Raw genomic sequence first — 19,440 nt, forward strand, 5'->3', positions numbered from 1 at the left:
ACAAAAAATTAGCCGGGTGTGGTGACGGGCGCCTGTAGTCCCAGCTACTCGGGAGGCTGAGGGAGGAGAACCGCTTGAACCAAGGAGGTGGAGGCTGCAGTGAGCAAAGATTGCATTACTGCACTCCAGCCTGGCAACAGAGTGAGACTCTATCTCAAACAAAACAAAAAACAAACAAACAAAGGAAGAAAGTGATAATACTCAGGGCTGGGAGGTACTCAAGGGGGGACGCTAATGACTAACATTTATAGAGGATTTACTATGTGCCAAGCCCTGCTGTAAATATTTCACATGTTTAAAGAGAGCCATTCTGGAGGGCAAAACATCAAAAGCCTCAAAAATAGGCATACTCACAAACTCAGTCACCCTGATTCCAGCAAATCTAAGTAACAGAAATCACTGAACATATAGGTGAATATGGAGGCATGAAGGTATTACGAAGGGAGGTATCACCTACAAAAAGCAAAAATCTAGGAACAGCCTCAGTGTTCAACACAGGGAATTGGTTAAATGAACTGTGATGCCTCATATAAATGGAACAGTGTTTGATTATTAAACAAGGTGCTGTAGATATATATGCATCAGCGTAAAAAGGTGCTCACAATCTAGCAATATGAGGAAAAAGAAAAAAGCAAGTTACAGAGCAGTTTATAGTTTAGAAAGGCACGTGGTTCCAAGAACAGGCTCTGAAGTCAGGCTGCCTGGGTTTGGATCCTGGCTCTGCCTACTAATAGCTATGTGACCCCGGACGAGTTATCTAACTGTCCTTAGCCCCAATCCCTCATCTGTAAAACAGAGGTGGTAACTTCATTGGCTGCTGGGGCACTGAAGGAGATTATTCATTCAAAGGGCTTGGCATGCAACTTGACAAATATTAAGTGCTCCATAAATTATTGTGTCTTTTTATAAATATTCATAATCTAGACAAAAACACTTTCCAGATATATATACATACATATACGAAAATGATAATGATGATCTGTAGTGGGTGAGATTATACTTTGTTTCAGTCTCTTGGCTCATCTGGTCTTAAAGCTTTTTCCACTAAAAGCAGGGTGGCTGATATGGTTTGGCTGTGTTCCCACCCAAATCTCATCTTGAATTGCATTTTCCCACAATTCCCACATGCAATGGGAGGGACCTGATCGAGGTAATTGAATCATGGGGGTGGGTCTCTCCTGTGCTGTTCCCATGGTAGTGAATAAGTGCCATGAGATTTGATGGTTTTATAACAAGTAGTTTCCCTGCACAAGCTCTCTCTTGCCCTGCCACCATGTAAGTTGTGCCTTTCAGCTTCTGCCATGATTGTGAGGCCTCCTCAGCCATGTGGAATTGCGACTCCATGAATCCTTTTTCTTTATAAATTACCCAGTCTTGAGTATGTCTTTAATAGCAGCACAAGAACAGACTAATACAGTGGCCTTCCTGCAAAGCTGGTTTGGTTAATCCTGGATGACCTTAGGGAGGACTAGAAAGTATGCTGCAAGCCCATCATAACTTTGGGGCACTCTGCTTTGAGACCTAATTGCCACCAACTTGCTGTGTGACCCTAAGCAAATCTCTTGCCCATTGTGAGCTTCATTTTCCTCATCTGTTCAATGAAGAGGCAGAATGAGAAGGTCCAAGCTCTAACGTTCAGGGATTTTAAACACTGTGAAAACACCACGCATTTCTTTTAATCTCTTGTAAAATTTTACAAGAAAAAAAAAAAAAGAGCATTCTGGACTTTATTTTCCTCCATCTCCATCCACCCGCATCCCCAAGAAACTGTGTAAAATGTGAATTGTGAATTCACTGAAAAATCTCTTAGCCACATCAAGGAGAAAGTCCCTCTTGTGCAGTCATTTCTGCGACTGTCCGCAGCCTGAATATCCGGGCAGCGCACACCCTCAGTCCCAGGGGATCATCCCACCTCCCTGAGTGGCCCTGCCCAGCTACTCACCTGAGCGGTTAAGCAGCTCCCCACCATGCCGGCTCACACCTCCTACCCCACTGGAGCCGCCCGATGAATGAGGCGAGTGGTTGAAGTTTCCAGAATTGGCAGGAGAGGCTGGGCTTCTGGAGAGGCTTGGAAATTTAACAGGCCTGACGGGTGTCTGCAAGAATAAGGCACGTACAGCACTTAGGGAGGCTGCTCCTCCCTCCAGCCGTGCAGATCAGTGTGAGGGTTCCTGCGCTCAGGAGGTGCACACCCCACCAAAGCTTGCTGTGCCCAGCACGGCCCTGCCAGGGCCCAGCTGGGGAGTCCCTGAGGGATAGAGCTTGCTTCTATGTGCTGACAACTCACCCATCAGCTCAGTGAACCCATGTGACGTCATTTCCCATGAGCCACCTTGCTTTCAGTCTCATTCAACTCCAGGGCCTTCCAAGAAAAAACCTGACCATGTTATTCACTGACAACCCATGGAAGCCTCAGCACATCCAGGACAAAATCTAGCCCCCTCAGCACCACCTGGCACAGTAACCAGCTCCCCAACTCCAAGCCTGCTTCCGTGATGCTGTCCCTATTGGTCCCTCAGCCTGGAATGGGTCTTCTCCTCCCCACATCCTTCATGGTGCCTTTCCTAGCCCCACTGTCTCTGGTGCCAGGGCTCCTGGTCACGTCCTCTCCACCCCGACCTCACTCCACCCCCTGCTTCACTTGCTCTGCTCCAGGCACAACAACCTCCTTTGGGTTTCCTGCTGATCCTTTCTGTGCCTTGGGGCCTTTGCCCAGGCAGCCTGTTCTACATGGACCTGGCGGCTCCTCCCCATCCTTACCCCACTCCTCCCACAGCGGCTCCTCCCTGTCCTTGGGTCTCAGGTCTCAGAGGCCTTCACTGCCTAAGCGGTGTAATGTGGGCTCTGGTCTAAGATGGGCTCCCGTGTAGGGCTGGCTCCCCGACACATGGCTGTGCTCCCTGCCAGCACCCTCTTCGCTTACACTGTGACTCTTACCACGGCTTGTGAGTGTACATTTACTGCGGCTGCCTGTATGTCTGATGCCCCAGTGGACTGTCAGCTCCATGGGGACTTGGTTCTCTGCTGTATGCCTGGTACCCAGCTCTGGCCTCGGCACAAAGAAGGCACTCAGTAGATATGATTAAAGTTGGAGTGGGCTGAATCGCCGCCCCCAAAAAGATACACAGTGTCCTAATTCCCAGAACCTTTGACTGTTACCTTATGAGGCACAAGACTGAGGAGAGCTTATACGTGCTTACCTAAGATGTGCTCAAGTCAAGAATTTTGAGACGAGGAGCTTATCCTGGAATTTCCAGGTGGGCTCTAAATGCAATCACATGTATCTTCATAAGAGAAAAGGCAGAGGGAATTCTGACAAACGAGCAAGCAATGTGACCATGGAGGCTGAGACTGGAGTGACGCAGCCACAAGCCAAGTGAAGCCTAGAGTCAAGAGAAGCTGTCAGAGGAGAGAACGGATCTCCCTGGAGCCTCCGGAGGGAGCGGGGCCCTGCTGACACCTTGATTTCAGGGTTTCTGCCTCCAGGACCGTGAGAGAATACATTTCTGTTGTTTTAAGCCATGCAGTTTGAGGTGACTTGTTACAGCAGCCATAGGACACCAAAACAAAGGTCCTCTTGTAGGTCCTCTACTGTGGGCACTCCTAAGGGAGAGACAGTGACAGATCCCAGGGCCCTGGCCCCACACTGTGGGCACTCCTAAGGGAGGGACAGTGACAAGATCCCCAGGGCCCAGAATGAGGCCCATCTGCTGAGTAAGCAAAACAGAACACACTTACAAAGGCTATAGCTCATGTTCTCTCTCCCTCTACCTGGGACGCTGCTGCCTGCACTCCACTGGGGAGAAAACTCTTCCACAGCTTGCAAATCCCAGCTCAGCTGTTGCCTCTGCCTGGAGGCCTCCTGAGTGTCCTACCACACACAGTCACCTCTCTGGTGCTCGCACACTCCTAACACTGCTCCCCGCCTCATGTTCTGTGTCTGTGTCTTTGCCACCTACACCACCGCCTCTTCTAGGGCAGAATGGGGCTGACAGGGCTACATGGCAGTGGGATTCAGTGAATGTTCACTGAGCAAATGAAGCAAGTCAAGTTAATGTTCTGTCCCTCTAAGGTTAAATTATCAAGGAAACACAGCCATAGAAGAGGTCTCAGGGATGGGTTCTACAACTCCCCCATGTTCCTACCTGATCGAGAATAGGGGACTAAACGCAAACCTGTCCTGCCTGTTTTAAGAGCATCTCCAGGCGCCAGGCTCTTGGTCTCCTGCTGGTGACCTGATACTACCATAGCCCTAGAAGGCAGCAGTGAGTGCTGGGGTCAGCCCCATCTTATAGAGACAGAGGCCATAAGTTTCTCGAATCACCCAGCACACGGCGACAGGGTCAGTCCTGAATCCCTTCGTCTTGCCCGTTTGCTGCCTCTACCATCTAGATACAGGCTATACACAGAGATACCTTCCACATTGACAGGGCTGTCAATTTCAGAAACAGACCAACAGCCACCAAGTTAGAAACCACTACAGTCAAAAGGATAGAAGTCACACTCTTGGGCACAAGAAAACACCAGTAGCACACACAGTTGACACTGAGTGTTTGCTCTTGATCGTGGTTCACCTGCACTTGGCTGGTGATCTTCAGCTATTACTCCCACTCCCTGGGTCCCAGTTTCCTCATCTACTAAAAGGAAGGTTGGATTAGATACATCAGGTCTTTAAACTGTGCTCCTTGGAGTTCTAGGGCTCCAGTAAGGGGACAGATGTTCCCCGCTACCTCAACATTTTAATCTATTTTCCATATTGAGTTGCTCTATAGGGCTTCATTAGACAAAAGGATATCATCCACTCAAAAAAAAAAAAAATGTTGCCATCCTTCTGGATTTGTCGGTTTGAGGTCCCTCTGCCTGGAACACACCATGATTTCAGCGAGCAGTGAGTGATGTGTAAAAGTGTGTCAGAAGACAACTTACGGTGTCTGTGCCCCCGCCACCCACAGGGTGGCCCCTGCTGGCTCTCTGGGGCAGCACGGTCTTCATGGGGTCTACCTTCCCGTTGTGACGCGTCCGGGACCGATCAGAGCTCCACAGCTCAAAACTGGAAGGAGGTAGGAATGGGGGTATGACTGCTTTCAGCTTGTCACTCGGCAGTCTGGTGAGGGGAGCTCCGTTTCGAAGCTGAAAAAGACAGGCTGAGGGTTAGATAAGACCCCAGGAGGGCTCCCAACTCTGTGGGAAAGACTCCATGTTTTTCCTGCTTCTTGGGGCATGGCACCACCATCCGCCCCTCCACCTAAGCCGGGAGCTATGTGACATCTGCAGCTCTCCTCCCAGTAACCGCGCAACACCCATGTGTGCTCTGCGCCAACGCCAGGCTTCTCCTGGATCTCTCCCCACAGCAGCAAGATCAGAATGGGGCAGAGGAGACAGAGCACCAAGGAGAAGCAGATGATGTTGGTGTGCTATGGGGGACGCAGGGGAACCGGGAGAACACAGAGGAAGGGCGCCACTGCTGTGCAGTGAGGGCGCCTTTGTGGGGACTGAGTTGAGCTTGAATGACAGTTTAAGCTGGGCCAGAGAGGACCAGAAGGGGCATTCCAGACCGAGTGAGGGGCCAGAATATGGAAAGGCCTGGAGCCTAGAGGAGCAGGACATGGGTGCAGTGCTGTGAGGAGACCAGCCTGAGCAGCCATTGGGGCTGAAGGAGGAAAGGGGAGGGGATAAGGGCTAGGGCCCAGCACCAACCACTTTCTTCCCCAGCCCCCCACAAACCAGCTTGCTCCAGCCACACCTCCTGCTACTGACATTTAATTGTAATTTAATTTTAAATTTTGAAAATGTGATTTGGGGGTCAGTATAAAATCTACACAGTAATGACAGTTAGATCATCAAGGAAAGTGTTCACAGACCATGCTCACCTTAATTAAGAAAAAACAGTGAACTTTTTGCCAGATGGTGCTTTGCAGCAACGGGCATCCCACAGCTAAACCTGCCTCAGGAGCCGAGCAAGGCGGGCATCTCCACACCGACGGCTGCACATGCCCATCAGCAGAGCAGCCGGGCCACCCCACCCATTATGGGTGGGTAGGCACACTGGCGCCCTCTACAGGGCATGAGGGGTCGGGGAAGGAGTACACCTCCCGGGTTCCCAGGCTGGCTCTGTCTTGCTTTTCTGACAGTCTGTACACAAGTGCTGTTGCCTCTTTCCCTCTAGACCACAACAAGCTCATCTAGCAAACAGGGTTGAGTTGGACACTCACAGCGACAAACCCACCACCACAAAAGGGTCTTTTCCCTCCCTGGGGTAACAGTCTAAATTGTTGCTATCTTTCTGGAAGCCAATGACATTCACAACCTTTGACCCAGGAATTCCATTTCTAGGTATTCATCCCGAGCAAGTATCAGGCAAGTGGGGGAAATGAAGGTATAGGGACATTCTTCCTAGCTGTTAAAATAACAAAAAACTAGAAATCCCAGAGTCTGACAGTTCGGTCTTAGATAAAGAGACACGTTCCTACCCTGGAACGTTCTAATGTAGCCATTAAATATGATGTGGCTACATGGTGTTTGATGACATGGAAAAGATGGTCACAACATACAAATCACAAATAAATTGGATTCAACACAATATGGGAAAGATATTAACAGTGCCAACCTCACGAATATTAAATGAGCTAATACATGCAAAGTGCGGTGAACAGTAGCTGGTACTTAGTAAGAGCTATAGTATTTGCTATTATTACATATAATATCACATTTATACTGCTAAAAAACTGCTTACAAAAAATACTCAAAAGACATATACCATAAAAATGCCAACCACGGGTATAGCTGGGTATGTGAGCAGGGGTGAATTTATTTTCCTTCTTTATGTTTTACTGCTTCTTCCAAAATTTCTAAAATAGTATTTCTGTCTTCACACCAAAAATAATTATTGCTATTTAATAACATGATCAAATGTAAGGCAGCACAAGCTCCCACAGTCAGTGTTAGAACCATCAATTTACACCTGTTGGGGTGGCAGGGAGCCGCGGGCAGATTGGGTCAAGACTCCTCACTGGGCTCTGCAGTTCCTGACGCTGCTGATGCCTTTCTGGGAGCTCCCACTGCTCCCTTGTCCTCTGCAACACTGCCCTCTGCTGGCTAACATTAGGGTCTTAACACTAAAGGGACTCAATTCCAACTTTAACCATTAAGCTCTCTTGTCAGAGGAAAGGAATGTGAAACTCAGAGAGGGGAGGTAACACATCCAAGTTCACACCACAGAGCTTATTCTGGGCCAGACACTAGGCTAAGAACTTCCTGGGAGTGATCTTGTTTAAAAACCATAACTATGAGGAATCCCCAAAGTCAGAGACTGCAAACTGTCCCCCAGTATCTATTTTTCACATCTTAGAAATGACACACCTGATGTTTATTTAGATGGGCACAGGACCACTTGGAACAAAGACTTCATTTCCCAGCTTCCCCGCTGTGATTTAAGCAAAGTCATTTCCAAGAAACCTTTTTTTTTTTTCTTTTTTTTTTTTTTAAAGACAGAATCTTAGGCTTTGTCACCCAGGCTGGAGTGCAATGGCACGAGCTTGGCTTATTGCAACCTCTGCTTCCCGGGTTCAACCAATTCTCCTAGCTCAGCCTCCCGAGTATCTGGTATTGCAGGCACCCGCCACCACGCCCAGCTATGTTGGGCGGCTGTTGGCCAGGCTGGTCTCAAACTCCTGACCTCAGGTGATCCACCCGCCTCTGCCTCCCAAAGTGCTGGGATTACAGGCATGAGCCACTGCTCGTAGCCCCAAGAAACTTCTTTAAAGACAGCTGGCATGTGCCCATGGCTACCTGTTTTCCCCTCCTCTCTCCTGCTGGCTGGAATGAGGCCGTGATGGCCAGAGCTCTGGCAGCCATCTTGAACCAAGAGGTGAAATAGAAACCACACATGGGGGACCAACAGGCAAAAAGGACTCAAGTCCCTAACTCCAAGGAGTCATATACTAGTTCTGAACTTTGTTTACTTGAATGAAGTAGGCTGCTATCTTATTTACACCACTGTTATTTGGGGACTTTCTGTTACTCACAGTTGACCCTAATCCTAATACACCTCTAATTTACAGATGAGGAAACTGAGGCCTCCCCAGCTGGAAACATACCCTCCCCTTTGATTCCTCTCTCCCCGGTTCTCCACAGCCCAAATGGTGAGTCTTCATTTCTCATGCTACCCATCAATTCCTACCCTCAATCCCCTGCCTCCCTGAGAACAGGGCCAGGGCTGACACCCAGCGGCTAAGCACCAGCACAGCCCTCTCCAGTTTAGAGCTGGCATCTGTTCTGACTCCTCAGTGCCAGAGCTAAGCCTATTGTTACACATTCTGATCACCAACCCTATCTGTGACCACCACAAAGACAGACAAACGCCCATATCCCTCCTTGTAAATCAATCAACTGATGATTGCCAGAGACCTAAAATGCTTTTAGAAAAGCCCCACGCTCACCATGGTTGTCAATAATGTGTCTTCCTTTTCTCCTCTTGTGCTCCCAGGACCTGAGAGACAAATGGAAATTTCCTGAAATGACCCTTCCACGTGTCCACAGCATGAGGATGAGTGACTGGGGCTGGCTTCATCCTGGAAAACCAACTCTCCTGGGTGCTTAAATATTTAATAATAATTGGTATTCGATATTTTAATAGAAGGCAGGCATTTAAAAGGTATATTGGAGCATGTTTTCAGCTTTTCCATAAACCACTGCCATGCTGGGTCAGACAGTGGTGCCCCCAGCTCAATAGTCTGTCTCAGACAGTGGTGCCAGACGAGCTAATCCAGTTATGGGGAATCTGACTGTTGGAAGGGATCTTATCTATGTTCCAGTCAGTATGGGAATCTCCTTCAGCAAACTGACAAAGTTATCCAAGCTGTTGAATACCTCCAGTGATGGGGAGCTCACTACTCACACCCTCCCAGTAACTCATTTTATTCCAAGATGCTTTCAGTGTCATAGACCAATCACATTTCATAGTGGGGAAAACCACCTACCAAAGGCAAGAGAGAGGATGATTCCCTGTCGTCCCTCAGCAGGGAGTGTGGGACAGGAACCTGGGCCTCTTGCCACTGGCCAGCACCTTCTCATTCTATCACACTCCTGGTGGTTGTGTCCCTGCCTAAGTCTCTTTTCTACCAGACCAGCCTCTGTGCTCCAGTGTCACATTCCAACATCACCTCACCCCTGACAGCAGCCCAGGAGGTACGATGAAGGGCAGAGGGTGCAGGCTCAGACCATTCCAAAAATTCTACTGCATGGGCAGGCTTTTCTCACCATTGTCTTTGGTCACAGGGGCTGCATCAGGCAGTGCAGAGCGGCTTGTCCTGTCCTGGGGGGCAGCCCTCATTGTGGAATCCAGAGCTGGCTCAGCCTCGTCAGAGAAAGGCAAAGGCTGGTTGCTGGACAGCCCGCGGGGCAACGTCTGCATCAGTTTGAGCTTTCGGAACCGATTGGACATTCGGTTCCACCAGGACTGCCAAAGGAACGCAGAGCAGAAGTCATGCTCCAGGAAGGGCAAGGAGAGCAGGCCCAGGACCCACCCAGCCCAGAGACAGTGACTACATTCACAGGTGCCTGCCCTCCCCTCTCCTGGGGCCTGGACAGACATTACTGATCAACAATAGCACCCATTCCCAATAAGCCATGGTTACTCACTAAATCTTTCTTGATCCATACCTTAGGCAGTCATTTCCAATAGCCTGGAGGTGGCAGTGAACCCTATTTGCCATCCCTCATCTAATCAATCTCCTCATTGCACATGAGAAATGGAGACCCAGACAGGACTGCTGACTTACTTGAGGTCTTACAGTGAAACAGGGACAGATGGACACAGAGACAGCTCCAGATTCCTAAGCATCTATCATTGCATAATCTCCCTCCTCCTGCTCTGGTGATAACATGAGACACATCAGGATCTCTGTATCAGGGCCTGGGCCAGCTGCTCCTACAGCTGATCCTCACCTATAGAGGACAGGCACTACCTCCCGGGAACACTTGTAACCCATGACCACTCAGAGGTTAATGAACAGCCACGAACGGCGTCTGTGAGGGCCTAGCCTATGGAAATGGCAGTAAAAGCAGGAACGAAGGGAGCTATGAGAACACCAGTCAGGAAGGATGCAGAGCTTGAGCCAGCGCCGAGTCTGCAGCCCTCAGAAGGCGCTGCCACTCCATGCAGAGTGGGGAGGAGGGCAGACAAAACCAGTGTGTTGTTTTATTTTCCCAGGCATAAAGTAAGTTTGATTTCAAACAAGTAGAGCAGGACTTGGAAGATGAGAAATCCAAAGAGGAAGTCTCAGCTTACAGTTACAAGCAGCCACTCGAGCTTGTTTCTGGTGTTTCCAGGAAGCTGGCAGGGCCTGTGGACTGCAGGGAGACCCCAGAGTGGCACGATCAGCAAGTATCCTGCACAGTAATGCAGAGGCTGCAAATGGATTCCTTGGGAAGAGAAGTGTTGGCTTTGGCCAGCTCAGTACTAAATCATGCAGAATTTTCTAAAGTTCCCTATACTTATAAATTAAGATTCCATATCAAAATCTGGACTTCTATTTTTTCCTTAAAAAAAAAAAAAAAAGAGATCTAGTAATATGGACCCACAGTACTTTTTGAGACAAGTTCTTGCTCTGTCGCACAGGCTGGAGTGCAGTGACATGATCTCGGCTCACTGCAACCACCGCCTCCCAGGCTCAAGCATTTCTCCTGTCTGAGCCTCTGGAGTAGCTGGGATTACAGGCGTGGACCCACATTCTTACAAAGCAGCCACTGTTGCCACAACATGGTCACAGTCACCCCAGTTTTTCCTGGTCCCCCTCATTTCCTATTGCTCAATGCCAGCTCACCTGCCACCCCTGCTGGGCCTCCCCGGCAAAAACCAGCCTGGGTGCATAGGAGGCAGCAGGTTCCCCGCCAGCCCCCATCTCCCTGGCCCCCTAAGCCCCTTTAAGACAGGAAAAGACAAACCTTCAGCCCACCCTTGTCATCGGGCAGCACTGGGATGCTCCAGGGCTGTCGGACCTTTGAGTGGGGCAGGGGCAGCTGGTGGCTTGGACGGCCTTTGTCTTTATTCACCTGCATGCACACAGATGCCAGCAGTCGAACAAGTTCCGTGTCTATGGACACAAAAGGCAGCATTTTACCTGCAAATATGTCTGTTGGGCCATGAGGAGAAGACTCAAGATGACCCCTATCAGACTTAGAACTCAGCCCTGCAGCTCCAGGGCCTGTGTAATTCCAGAATCAAGGCACCTGCCTCTCCATCTGATCTTCAAAAGGTGGCAAACAAAGCCAGCAGGGCTTAACCTACTTAACCAGAAAGAAAAACCGGAAGTCCTCTCTCATGAGGAACGCAGGGCGGACAGTGTATTTAAAAGCGCAGGCTTCACAGCCAGGTTGCAGAGGTTCAGATTCTGCCTCTGTCCCTCCCTGGCTATGTGACTGCAAGTAAATTACAAAGCCTCTCTGTGCCTCTGTACAAGTTAGCGACATTAATACCCACCACACAAAGGTATCGACAATTCATGGGAATTCCTTTAGAGCAATACAAGTGCCTTAAAAATATTAAGTATTATGAAGTTATTAAGATTGAGAAGAAACTACTCCAAACTGTTAACAATGCTTTTTCTTGATGACTATTTCTTTTTTTTTTTTTTTTTTGAGACAAGAGTCTTGCTCTGTCACCCAGGCTGGAGTGCAGTGGCACAATCTTGGCTCACTGCAACCTCCACCTCCTAGGTTCAAGCAATTCTTTGCCTCAGCCTCCCATGTAGCTGGGGCTACAGGGCCCGCCACCATGCCTGGCTACTTTTTGTACTTTTAGTAGAGATGGGGTTTCGCCATGTTGGCCAGGCTGGTCTCGAACTCCTGACCTCAAGTGATCCACCCAACTCAGCCTCCCAAAGTGCTGGGATTATGGGCGCGAGCCATCCACGTAGGGCTATTTCTTTTTTCTCTCCAAGTACTCAATAATAGGCATGAGTTTTTTCAAAAGTTTTGTGTAAACACCTTATTTAAAAACCCACTAGGAAAAATATTCCTAGGAATAGATTGTTTTATTTGGGAAAGGGAATAAATGGCATTGGAGGCTAGGAAGAAGAGGAACACTGAAAAGACAAGTTTGTCAGAAAAAGTGTGTATGAGATCCAGCGAGAGTGGCTGGGGACTGATTCCAAATAACCAAGTCTTGGCACGTGAAGAAGGTCTCCAATTAGGTGGAGTAGGATCACTAGACTTGGGACACAGGACTCCTACTCTCTGGCTGGGACAGATCACTTCCCGAGTCTTGGCGACCTCATCTCTTCAAGAGGATGTGAACCTCTGCTTCCCCTCTCAGACCTCTTCGAGGGTCAAACAGAACCAAGTGTGCATCTGTGAAGTGCAGGGGCCTGCAGCAGGGAAGGGGTGGCAAGGGTGGTGGTGCTGTGATGAGGAAGGGCACACCTGCTGGCTTCCTCTCTAGTTAAGAGGGCCAGCAGATGATTTGTGACTACAGACGTCAAAGTCTTCTCTCCCCACAGCCAACAGCTAGAATCCCAGCACAGGGTTCAAGCCTAGTGGGTCAGAAGGGCCTCGGAGCTTCTCTCTCTGGGTTCAAACTCCAGGGTAATAAGATGACAAATCAAGACCTTTCCCCTTGAGCTGGCTAACTGGAAGCCCAGGTCCCAAAAGAGGGCCTGTCACAGCAGGGGAGGGTCAAAGGGGAGTAGCAGGTACCAGCTGAGGACCAAGAGGGGTGGAACTAATGGCAACATTCCCAGCACAGGACCCTTGACCCTGCAGCCTCTACCTACACCATTAAGCTGAGGGGGCCATCGCTCTATCTCCCATTCTGCTTATCAAAGGGGCCTTTGTTTCCACCTGAGTGACTCAGGATTTCTGGCTGTGAAGCACAGATGCCATTCTAGGGTGTGTGTGGACTGCGAAGTCAGACATGTCTTATTTTCCTTCCCTCTCTGGAGACTCCTAGGAGGTTGGTGCTGGAAGAAGCCCCCAGGGCCACCTGGTCCAAGTCCAGTGCTCCACTGGGGAGGGAAGGGACTTGCCTAAGGATCATGTGGTAAGCTCCTGACACTTGAGAACGACTTTCCCCCATGAATAAGCAAGTGCATAAAACACAAGTCACAGAGGAGGTGGTTGTCTTGACTCCCAGCCTGAGAAACGCTGGGTAGATTTACAACCCTTTTCTTGAAATTACCCACCGGGATCATTCAGCAGCATCACCAGGTCAAAGGCTGTGTATCCATTTTTTGCACGAAGAGTGACATCAGCCCCTTGGTTTAGTAGATATTTGACAATTTCCTTATTCCTGGGAAGAAAATGCTAGAGTTACATTCACTAAAAGCAAAAGCATGGCTTTGCTCCTGGGCAACAAAACCAACAACATTAACTACAAGGCTCAGTCTCTGAGCATTTAAGAAGGGCATTGAAGGGCAAACAGTCTCATTCTCTCATTCCCTAGCATGTGGGCAGGTCAAGCGGGAACATGATTTAAATCAAAGTCTAAGTGTTCCTTCCAGGAACAAAATGAAAACCGAGGCCAGATGTGGTGGCTCACACTTGTAATCCCAACACTTTGGGAAGCAAAGGCGGGAGGATCACTTGAGCCCAGGAGTTTGAGACTAGCCTGGGCAACACGGGGGCCTTGTCTCTACCAAAAATTTTGTTTAAAAATCAGCTGGGTGTGGTGGTGCAAGCCTGTAGTCCTCAGTCTTGAGAGACTGAGACAGGAGGATTGCTTGAGTCTGGGAGGTCAAGGCTGTAGTGAGCCATGATCACGCTACTGCACTCCGGCCTGGCAACAAAGTGAGATACTGTCGGAAAGGGAAGGGAAGGGGAAGGGAAGGGGAAGAGAAAGGGGAAGGGGAAGGGGACTAAATTCTGCCCAAAAATCACTGATCCCATGGGAGACCCCACTTCTTCCACCATAAACCAGGACATCTCCATTGGGTAAGTCTCCTACAGACCTATTTATTTATCTGAAATAAAATTTCATCTTGGAATTCAATGCTCATCAAAGAAGAAAACAAACTGCTTTCAGATGATGCAGGAAACTGATCTGATCACCTAAAAGAGGGCAAGGAAAGAACCTCTAATTGGGAGTCAGATAACTTAGCAGCTACAAGATGCCCACCCCAAAGAGGAGGCCTCCAGGAGGATGACAGCCCACCCTGCTGGGATGATCACATAAGAAGGGGTTCATAAGCACCCTGTAAACACTGAAGCTTATTCAAAAGGAGAGGGGTAGGACACATCTCACCATCAATCATCACAAGACGACAATGGTATGAATCACCAATGTTTACTTCATACAGGGGCTACTTAAGGAGGTCACTGTATCTCACTGTGAAAACTCCAATGAACCAGTCATTGTGTTCAACTGAAACCAACCTAGAGAACCTTATCTCTCTGCATAAAATGCTCCTGCTGCATGGTTTTTCATGGCCACTGGTGAAATTCTGTGATGGGAGAACAGGAAATCTGGACACAGAAGAGTGGAAATAAAATGAGCCTGTGCCGCCTGCATTTTTTTTTCTTTTTTTTTTTTTTTTTTTTTTGCCTGCCTCAATGTCATCACAGTCCTGGGGTTTGTATGCAGCATCTCAGGACCAGAAGAGCCCATTGGAAACCCCCATCTCAGGCCAGAACATATGTCTGGCCTTGTTGCTGAGGGCGTGGAGCTGGCACTGACCCATGGTAGGTCGCCTGCATGAGGGCTGTCCAGCCATGCACGCTGTCCTGCTTGTCAACATCCGCGTGCCTCTCCACCAGTAGCTGCACCAGAGCCAGCTGCCCCGTAACAGCTGCTAGCATCAGGGGCGTCGCCCCATCCCCATTGACCAAGTTCACGTGGCTGGGGTCTTCATCAGCAATCTCTTTGACCAGCTGGAAGTTTCCTGCAAACACAAGCAAGAGTCTGGGTGATCTGTGGGCCTGGGACCATAGGCTGATTTATCCTGTGGTTCATGTAACAAACACTTGCTGGCCCTGCCTCTGCAGTGACCTGCTGGGCACCATAGGGGATACTAAGAAGGGGTCAGAAATAGCCCCGACTCTCAAATGCCTCAGTCTAGGCGGGACAGAGACAAGCACATGAACGGGTAGAAGTGTTACTAAAAGACAGAAGTATTGTTAGTGTCTTCAGAGAACAGATGAAGGAGACAGAAGAAGACAGAAGGAGAGTTCAGGTCTTGCTGTGGGGTGAGGATCGGGAAAGGCTTCCTGGAGGAAGGGGTCTATATCAAGAGAGAAAATTTTAGGCTAAATGCCTCTTTGTCACAAAGAGACTGGAGTGGGTATGCAGACAGGCATTTCAGAGGCAGGAAGAGCCGGGGCATATAGCTAGCCAGTGTTTGGCTGGAGTGGGGCTGGAGGCCCTCTGGAGTCTATGTGTAGAGCTCCATAATAAATACTGGCCTCCAGGATCTGAACTTCCAAACACCAAACACCAAAATGCCTGTTTCTTTCTCAAATACCCTGGGTGGCCCTGCAAAGGACTACAAATATTAGGTTGGGAGAATGTAGTCCTGTATTCTTAAATATCCAAAAAGATCTTCTAAAGCGCTTACCCATTTTCAATGCATGGAAAATATCAGGTCGCCTTTTCTCTTCATCTGGGTAAACAAAGATTTTAAAAGTTAACCACGGAAAGGTTTAATATAACAGAAAAGTCACAAGGGTGTAACAACACAGCCTGGCTTTAAAAAGCATCTAATTCTCAAAACCAATCTAATTGGAGACCTACGTAATGGACAAATCCAGCAGCTCTTCCGGAAGGTTTATTACCAAAGAACATCTGAAAACACTTCAGAGACAGATCTTGCCGACAAAACACGAAAGAACAGCAGATCACGGCCCTGATCTCATGCAAATAAAGCAATCATTTTTAGGCAAAACAAATGTTGGCATATCCTTTCTTAGATATACTGAAAAGTCTTGGGGTCTTGGAAAATCTTGGATTCCTATGGACATTGTTTAAAAAAATTTTTCTTCTAAAAACTAAACGTACAATCATAATTCCAAATCAGCTGCTGACATACCGAGCAGCTGAGCTCTACGGAAGTTCACAGACACAGCCAACAGAAGAACCAATGCTCATGTTTTCTTTCCCTCCCATGGAAGAAGCAATCAGAACATGCTCCCTGCCCCAAACCTACAGACATAGCTGCCCAAAGGCCACTGCCCAACTGGGCATCTTCATGCTGTACCCTGAAGCCCAGCTGCTAGGTTGGTGCCAGACCCCATGCCTACCTGCACAGCTGAGCCTTGCTGCAGCTGCCAGATGCTAGCCCCTCTCTCACATGTTCATCCCACACCTTCCTCCAAGCCTGGGCCAGCTGGTACCCTGCTCCTGTCAGAGCAGGCATCCTCATGGCCAGTTTGCTTGCTAGGGGGCTGAAGGCAGGCCTTCTGCAGTCTTTAACTGATCCCAGGGGACGGAGCAGCTGCCAGAGGGAACTTGTGAATCTGGGTTGACTCTGGTCCAGATAAGCCCTCTTGAGCAGCTGGGAGGAAGCTGCAGCCCGGGGCAAGGAGCACTGAGTGTGGAGTCAGTGCATAAGAATTTCAGTGCGCATTTTTAGAGTAAGCTGCCTTTTCATCACAAATGTGGGGATAACATCCCTTTCATCTGACTGTTGCAGGGATCAAATGATAATGTTAAAGCCCCATTCAAAGAACAATTATTTCTTTACTAGCAACCAGCAAGGTGAACCCCAGAATTCTTTTTATGAGATGGAATCTCACTCTGTTGCCCAGGCTGGAGTGCAGTGGTGTGATCTCGGCTCACTGCAACCTCTGCCTCCTGGGTTCAAGTGATTCTTGTGCCTCAGCCTCCTGAGTAGCTGGGATTACAGGCACATGCCACCACACCCGGCTAATGTTTGTAAGAGACAGTGTTTCACCATGTTGGCCAGGCTGGTCTGGAACTCCTGACCTCGAGTGATCTGCCCACCTTGGCCTCCCAAACTGCTGGGATTGCAGGCGTGAGCCACTGCTCCAGGCCAGAAACCCAGAATTCAATTTTTTTTTTTTTTTTTTTTTTTTGAGACGGGGTCTTGCCCTGTCTCCCAGGCTAGAGGGCAGTGGCAAGATCTCAGCTCACTGTAATCTCCACCTCCCGGGTTCAAGCGATTCTCCTGCCTCAGCTTCCAGAGTAGCTGGGATTACAGGCACCTGCCAACACACCTGGCTAATTTTTGCATTTTTAGTAGAGACGGGGTTTCATCATCTAGGGCAGGTTGGTCTCGAACTCCTGACCTCATGATCCACCCATCTCCGCCTCCCAAAGTGCTGGGATTACAGGCGTGAGCCACCACACCCGGCCAGAATCCCAGAATTCTTAATGAGAAGTACAGACACTGCCACAGGACACAGTACATCAACTTTGCCTGTGAAATACTATCAAGAAACAATTTTGCACCTGACTTTTAAAAAATATGTCATGTTCCTTCAAGTATTCAAGAACCATCTTTGCTGTGGGGCGGGGGGGGGGGGGGCGTCTTCTCATGCCAAGACCTTTTCACAGAAGACTGTCACCTGGTCTTAGTGTTTGCTGCTAAGCAATCATCTGACACAAGTTAATCACTGACAGCGCAGCCTGGCCCCAGGAGGCAGGGGCAGTTGTGTCCTGACACCCAGTGACTCTGGGCACGTCTCCTCCTCACTTGGGGCTTCAGTTTTTTCATCTATATCCAAGCAGTCCCAGGGACCCTGCCCCATCCCAAAGAAAAGAAATCTGCTCCAACCTCCACACCACAACCTCAGTGGGGAGTCAGGGGTGTCACAATGACAGCTACTGCATCAAAGGTACCCTGTCCTGCTGCTAATGAAAGGCAGAGACTGGGGACCTCCAAGGCCTTGGTGGGGGCTGGATTTCCAGGCACTGCACAGTAAGAGCTGGGGCTCCTATTATTTATTTCATAATCTGTCATTATCAATAGCACTGGCTGCACCCTACCTGGGGCTCTTCCCAGGGATCCCCCATGGCCAACACACTCCCTCAGGTCCTGCATGTCTGCTGCAGTCCCACCTTCTCAAGGTTGCCCAACCACTCCATTTGACACTGCATTGTCCCAGCTCTGCCACACCCAACCTCTTTACATTGCCCTCTTTTTTTTTTTTTAATTTTAACCTCATGGCACTTACCACCTACCCTACTATATATTTAATATGTATATTTTCTATTGACTGCCTGTCTCCCCTTATCGAGGCCAAGGTCCTCAAGGGCAGAGATTTGGATCTCGTTTGTTAACCGATGTATCCAAAGTGCCTAGAAAGGTGCCTGATACATAGCAGGCCTCCGTACATATTTGTGAAGTATCAGAATGAATGTATGATCAATCAAAACATAAGAGTTTCCATTTATTTGATGTTGTGTATGTGCCAGGGCACTGCGATAAAAATTTTACAGGCATGATCTTACTATTCCTCACAAAAATCTCCTAAGAAAAGTGTCTTTATTATGACTATTTTATGAAAAAAGACACTGAAGTCCTGCAGGGCTAATTAACATCACCAAGACCACCCAGGTACAGAGTGGGAGAACTGAGCCTCAGGCTGGGTCTGCTTGATGGGAACATGACCCGATCCTGCTGGAAGACCCGAGGTTCGCTCCCATCAAATACGCCGACAACACTATGGAGTAACACCAGTTCTCATGTGCTCCCTCTGGGCCAGGGAGGATCTCACGTGACCCCCACAGCAGTCCTGAGGCGGGTGTCACTCCTACCACCCATTTGTAGAGAAGGAAACGGGAGCTTGGTGAACTCAGGCAACCAGTTCAAGGTCCCTTGGCCAGCAGGGGCATAGCCAGGGTCGAACCAAGTAGACAGTGACCTTGGCCACATCCACCAATGTGTCTCAGCCTCTGCGTCTTGGTGAAATGAGGGCATCACCATCCCATGATGCCAGGACAATCCCTAAAGTGAGGCTTGTCAGAAGCTAAGCCCGAGGGCACTCCGTGAAGATTCAAGATGCAGAGGCTGAGGAAACCTGGGAAGGAAAACACACACACAGCAGAAGAGGCACAGCTCGGCACGCACGGGCAGGTGCAAGTTCTGGAGTGTCCACTTCTGAGCCTGAGTTCCCTCCCCTGCAAAATGCGGGAACACCCTCCTCAGAGGGTCCCTGCGAAGGTGAGGGGAGATTCAGCATGGCAGGTGTGCTGGGCACGACAGGGCCTGGGAAGGGCAGATCCCTTCCCCATCCCCGCCGCAAACAACCCAAACCTTTAAAGGAGAGCAATGGCCTTGTGTCAAAAACAAAAACAAAACAAAACCCTGTGCTAGGAAACTGGGGCCCTAAGTTCTAATTGCAAGCCTTTATGAGTCCCTAACACTCTACTGTGCTGAGTATCTCACACACCAGAGGATAACCTGCCTTCTGCTCACCACCACCCCGTAGTAGTTGTCATTGTGTCCGTTTCACAGATGAGGCAAAGGCTCAGAAGAGTCACACGTTAAA

At 49.1% G+C, this 19,440-nt stretch overlaps 1 protein-coding gene across 4 annotated transcripts in view; it reads right to left on the reverse strand.

Moving 5' to 3' along the window:
* Positions 1–19,440, reverse strand: part of ANKS6 (ankyrin repeat and sterile alpha motif domain containing 6) — a 64,008-nt gene that overhangs the window by 37,129 nt on the left and 7,439 nt on the right. For all 4 annotated transcript variants that reach the window (XM_037998201.2, XM_007968612.3, XM_007968613.3 and 1 more), the window contains exons 3-10: positions 15,546–15,590; positions 14,669–14,873; positions 13,179–13,285; positions 10,945–11,093; positions 9,259–9,457; positions 8,439–8,488; positions 4,927–5,130; positions 1,943–2,096 (exon numbers count right to left, since the gene is read on the reverse strand). In XM_037998201.2, the coding sequence (XP_037854129.2) occupies positions 1,943–2,096; positions 4,927–5,130; positions 8,439–8,488; positions 9,259–9,457; positions 10,945–11,093; positions 13,179–13,285; positions 14,669–14,873; positions 15,546–15,590 (1,113 nt within the window). The remainder of the gene's footprint in view (positions 1–1,942; positions 2,097–4,926; positions 5,131–8,438; positions 8,489–9,258; positions 9,458–10,944; positions 11,094–13,178; positions 13,286–14,668; positions 14,874–15,545; positions 15,591–19,440) is intronic.

The sequence above is a fragment of the Chlorocebus sabaeus genome, chromosome 12 (assembly GCF_047675955.1).
Source record: "Chlorocebus sabaeus isolate Y175 chromosome 12, mChlSab1.0.hap1, whole genome shotgun sequence".
In the NCBI taxonomy this organism is placed as follows: Eukaryota; Metazoa; Chordata; class Mammalia; order Primates; family Cercopithecidae; genus Chlorocebus; species Chlorocebus sabaeus.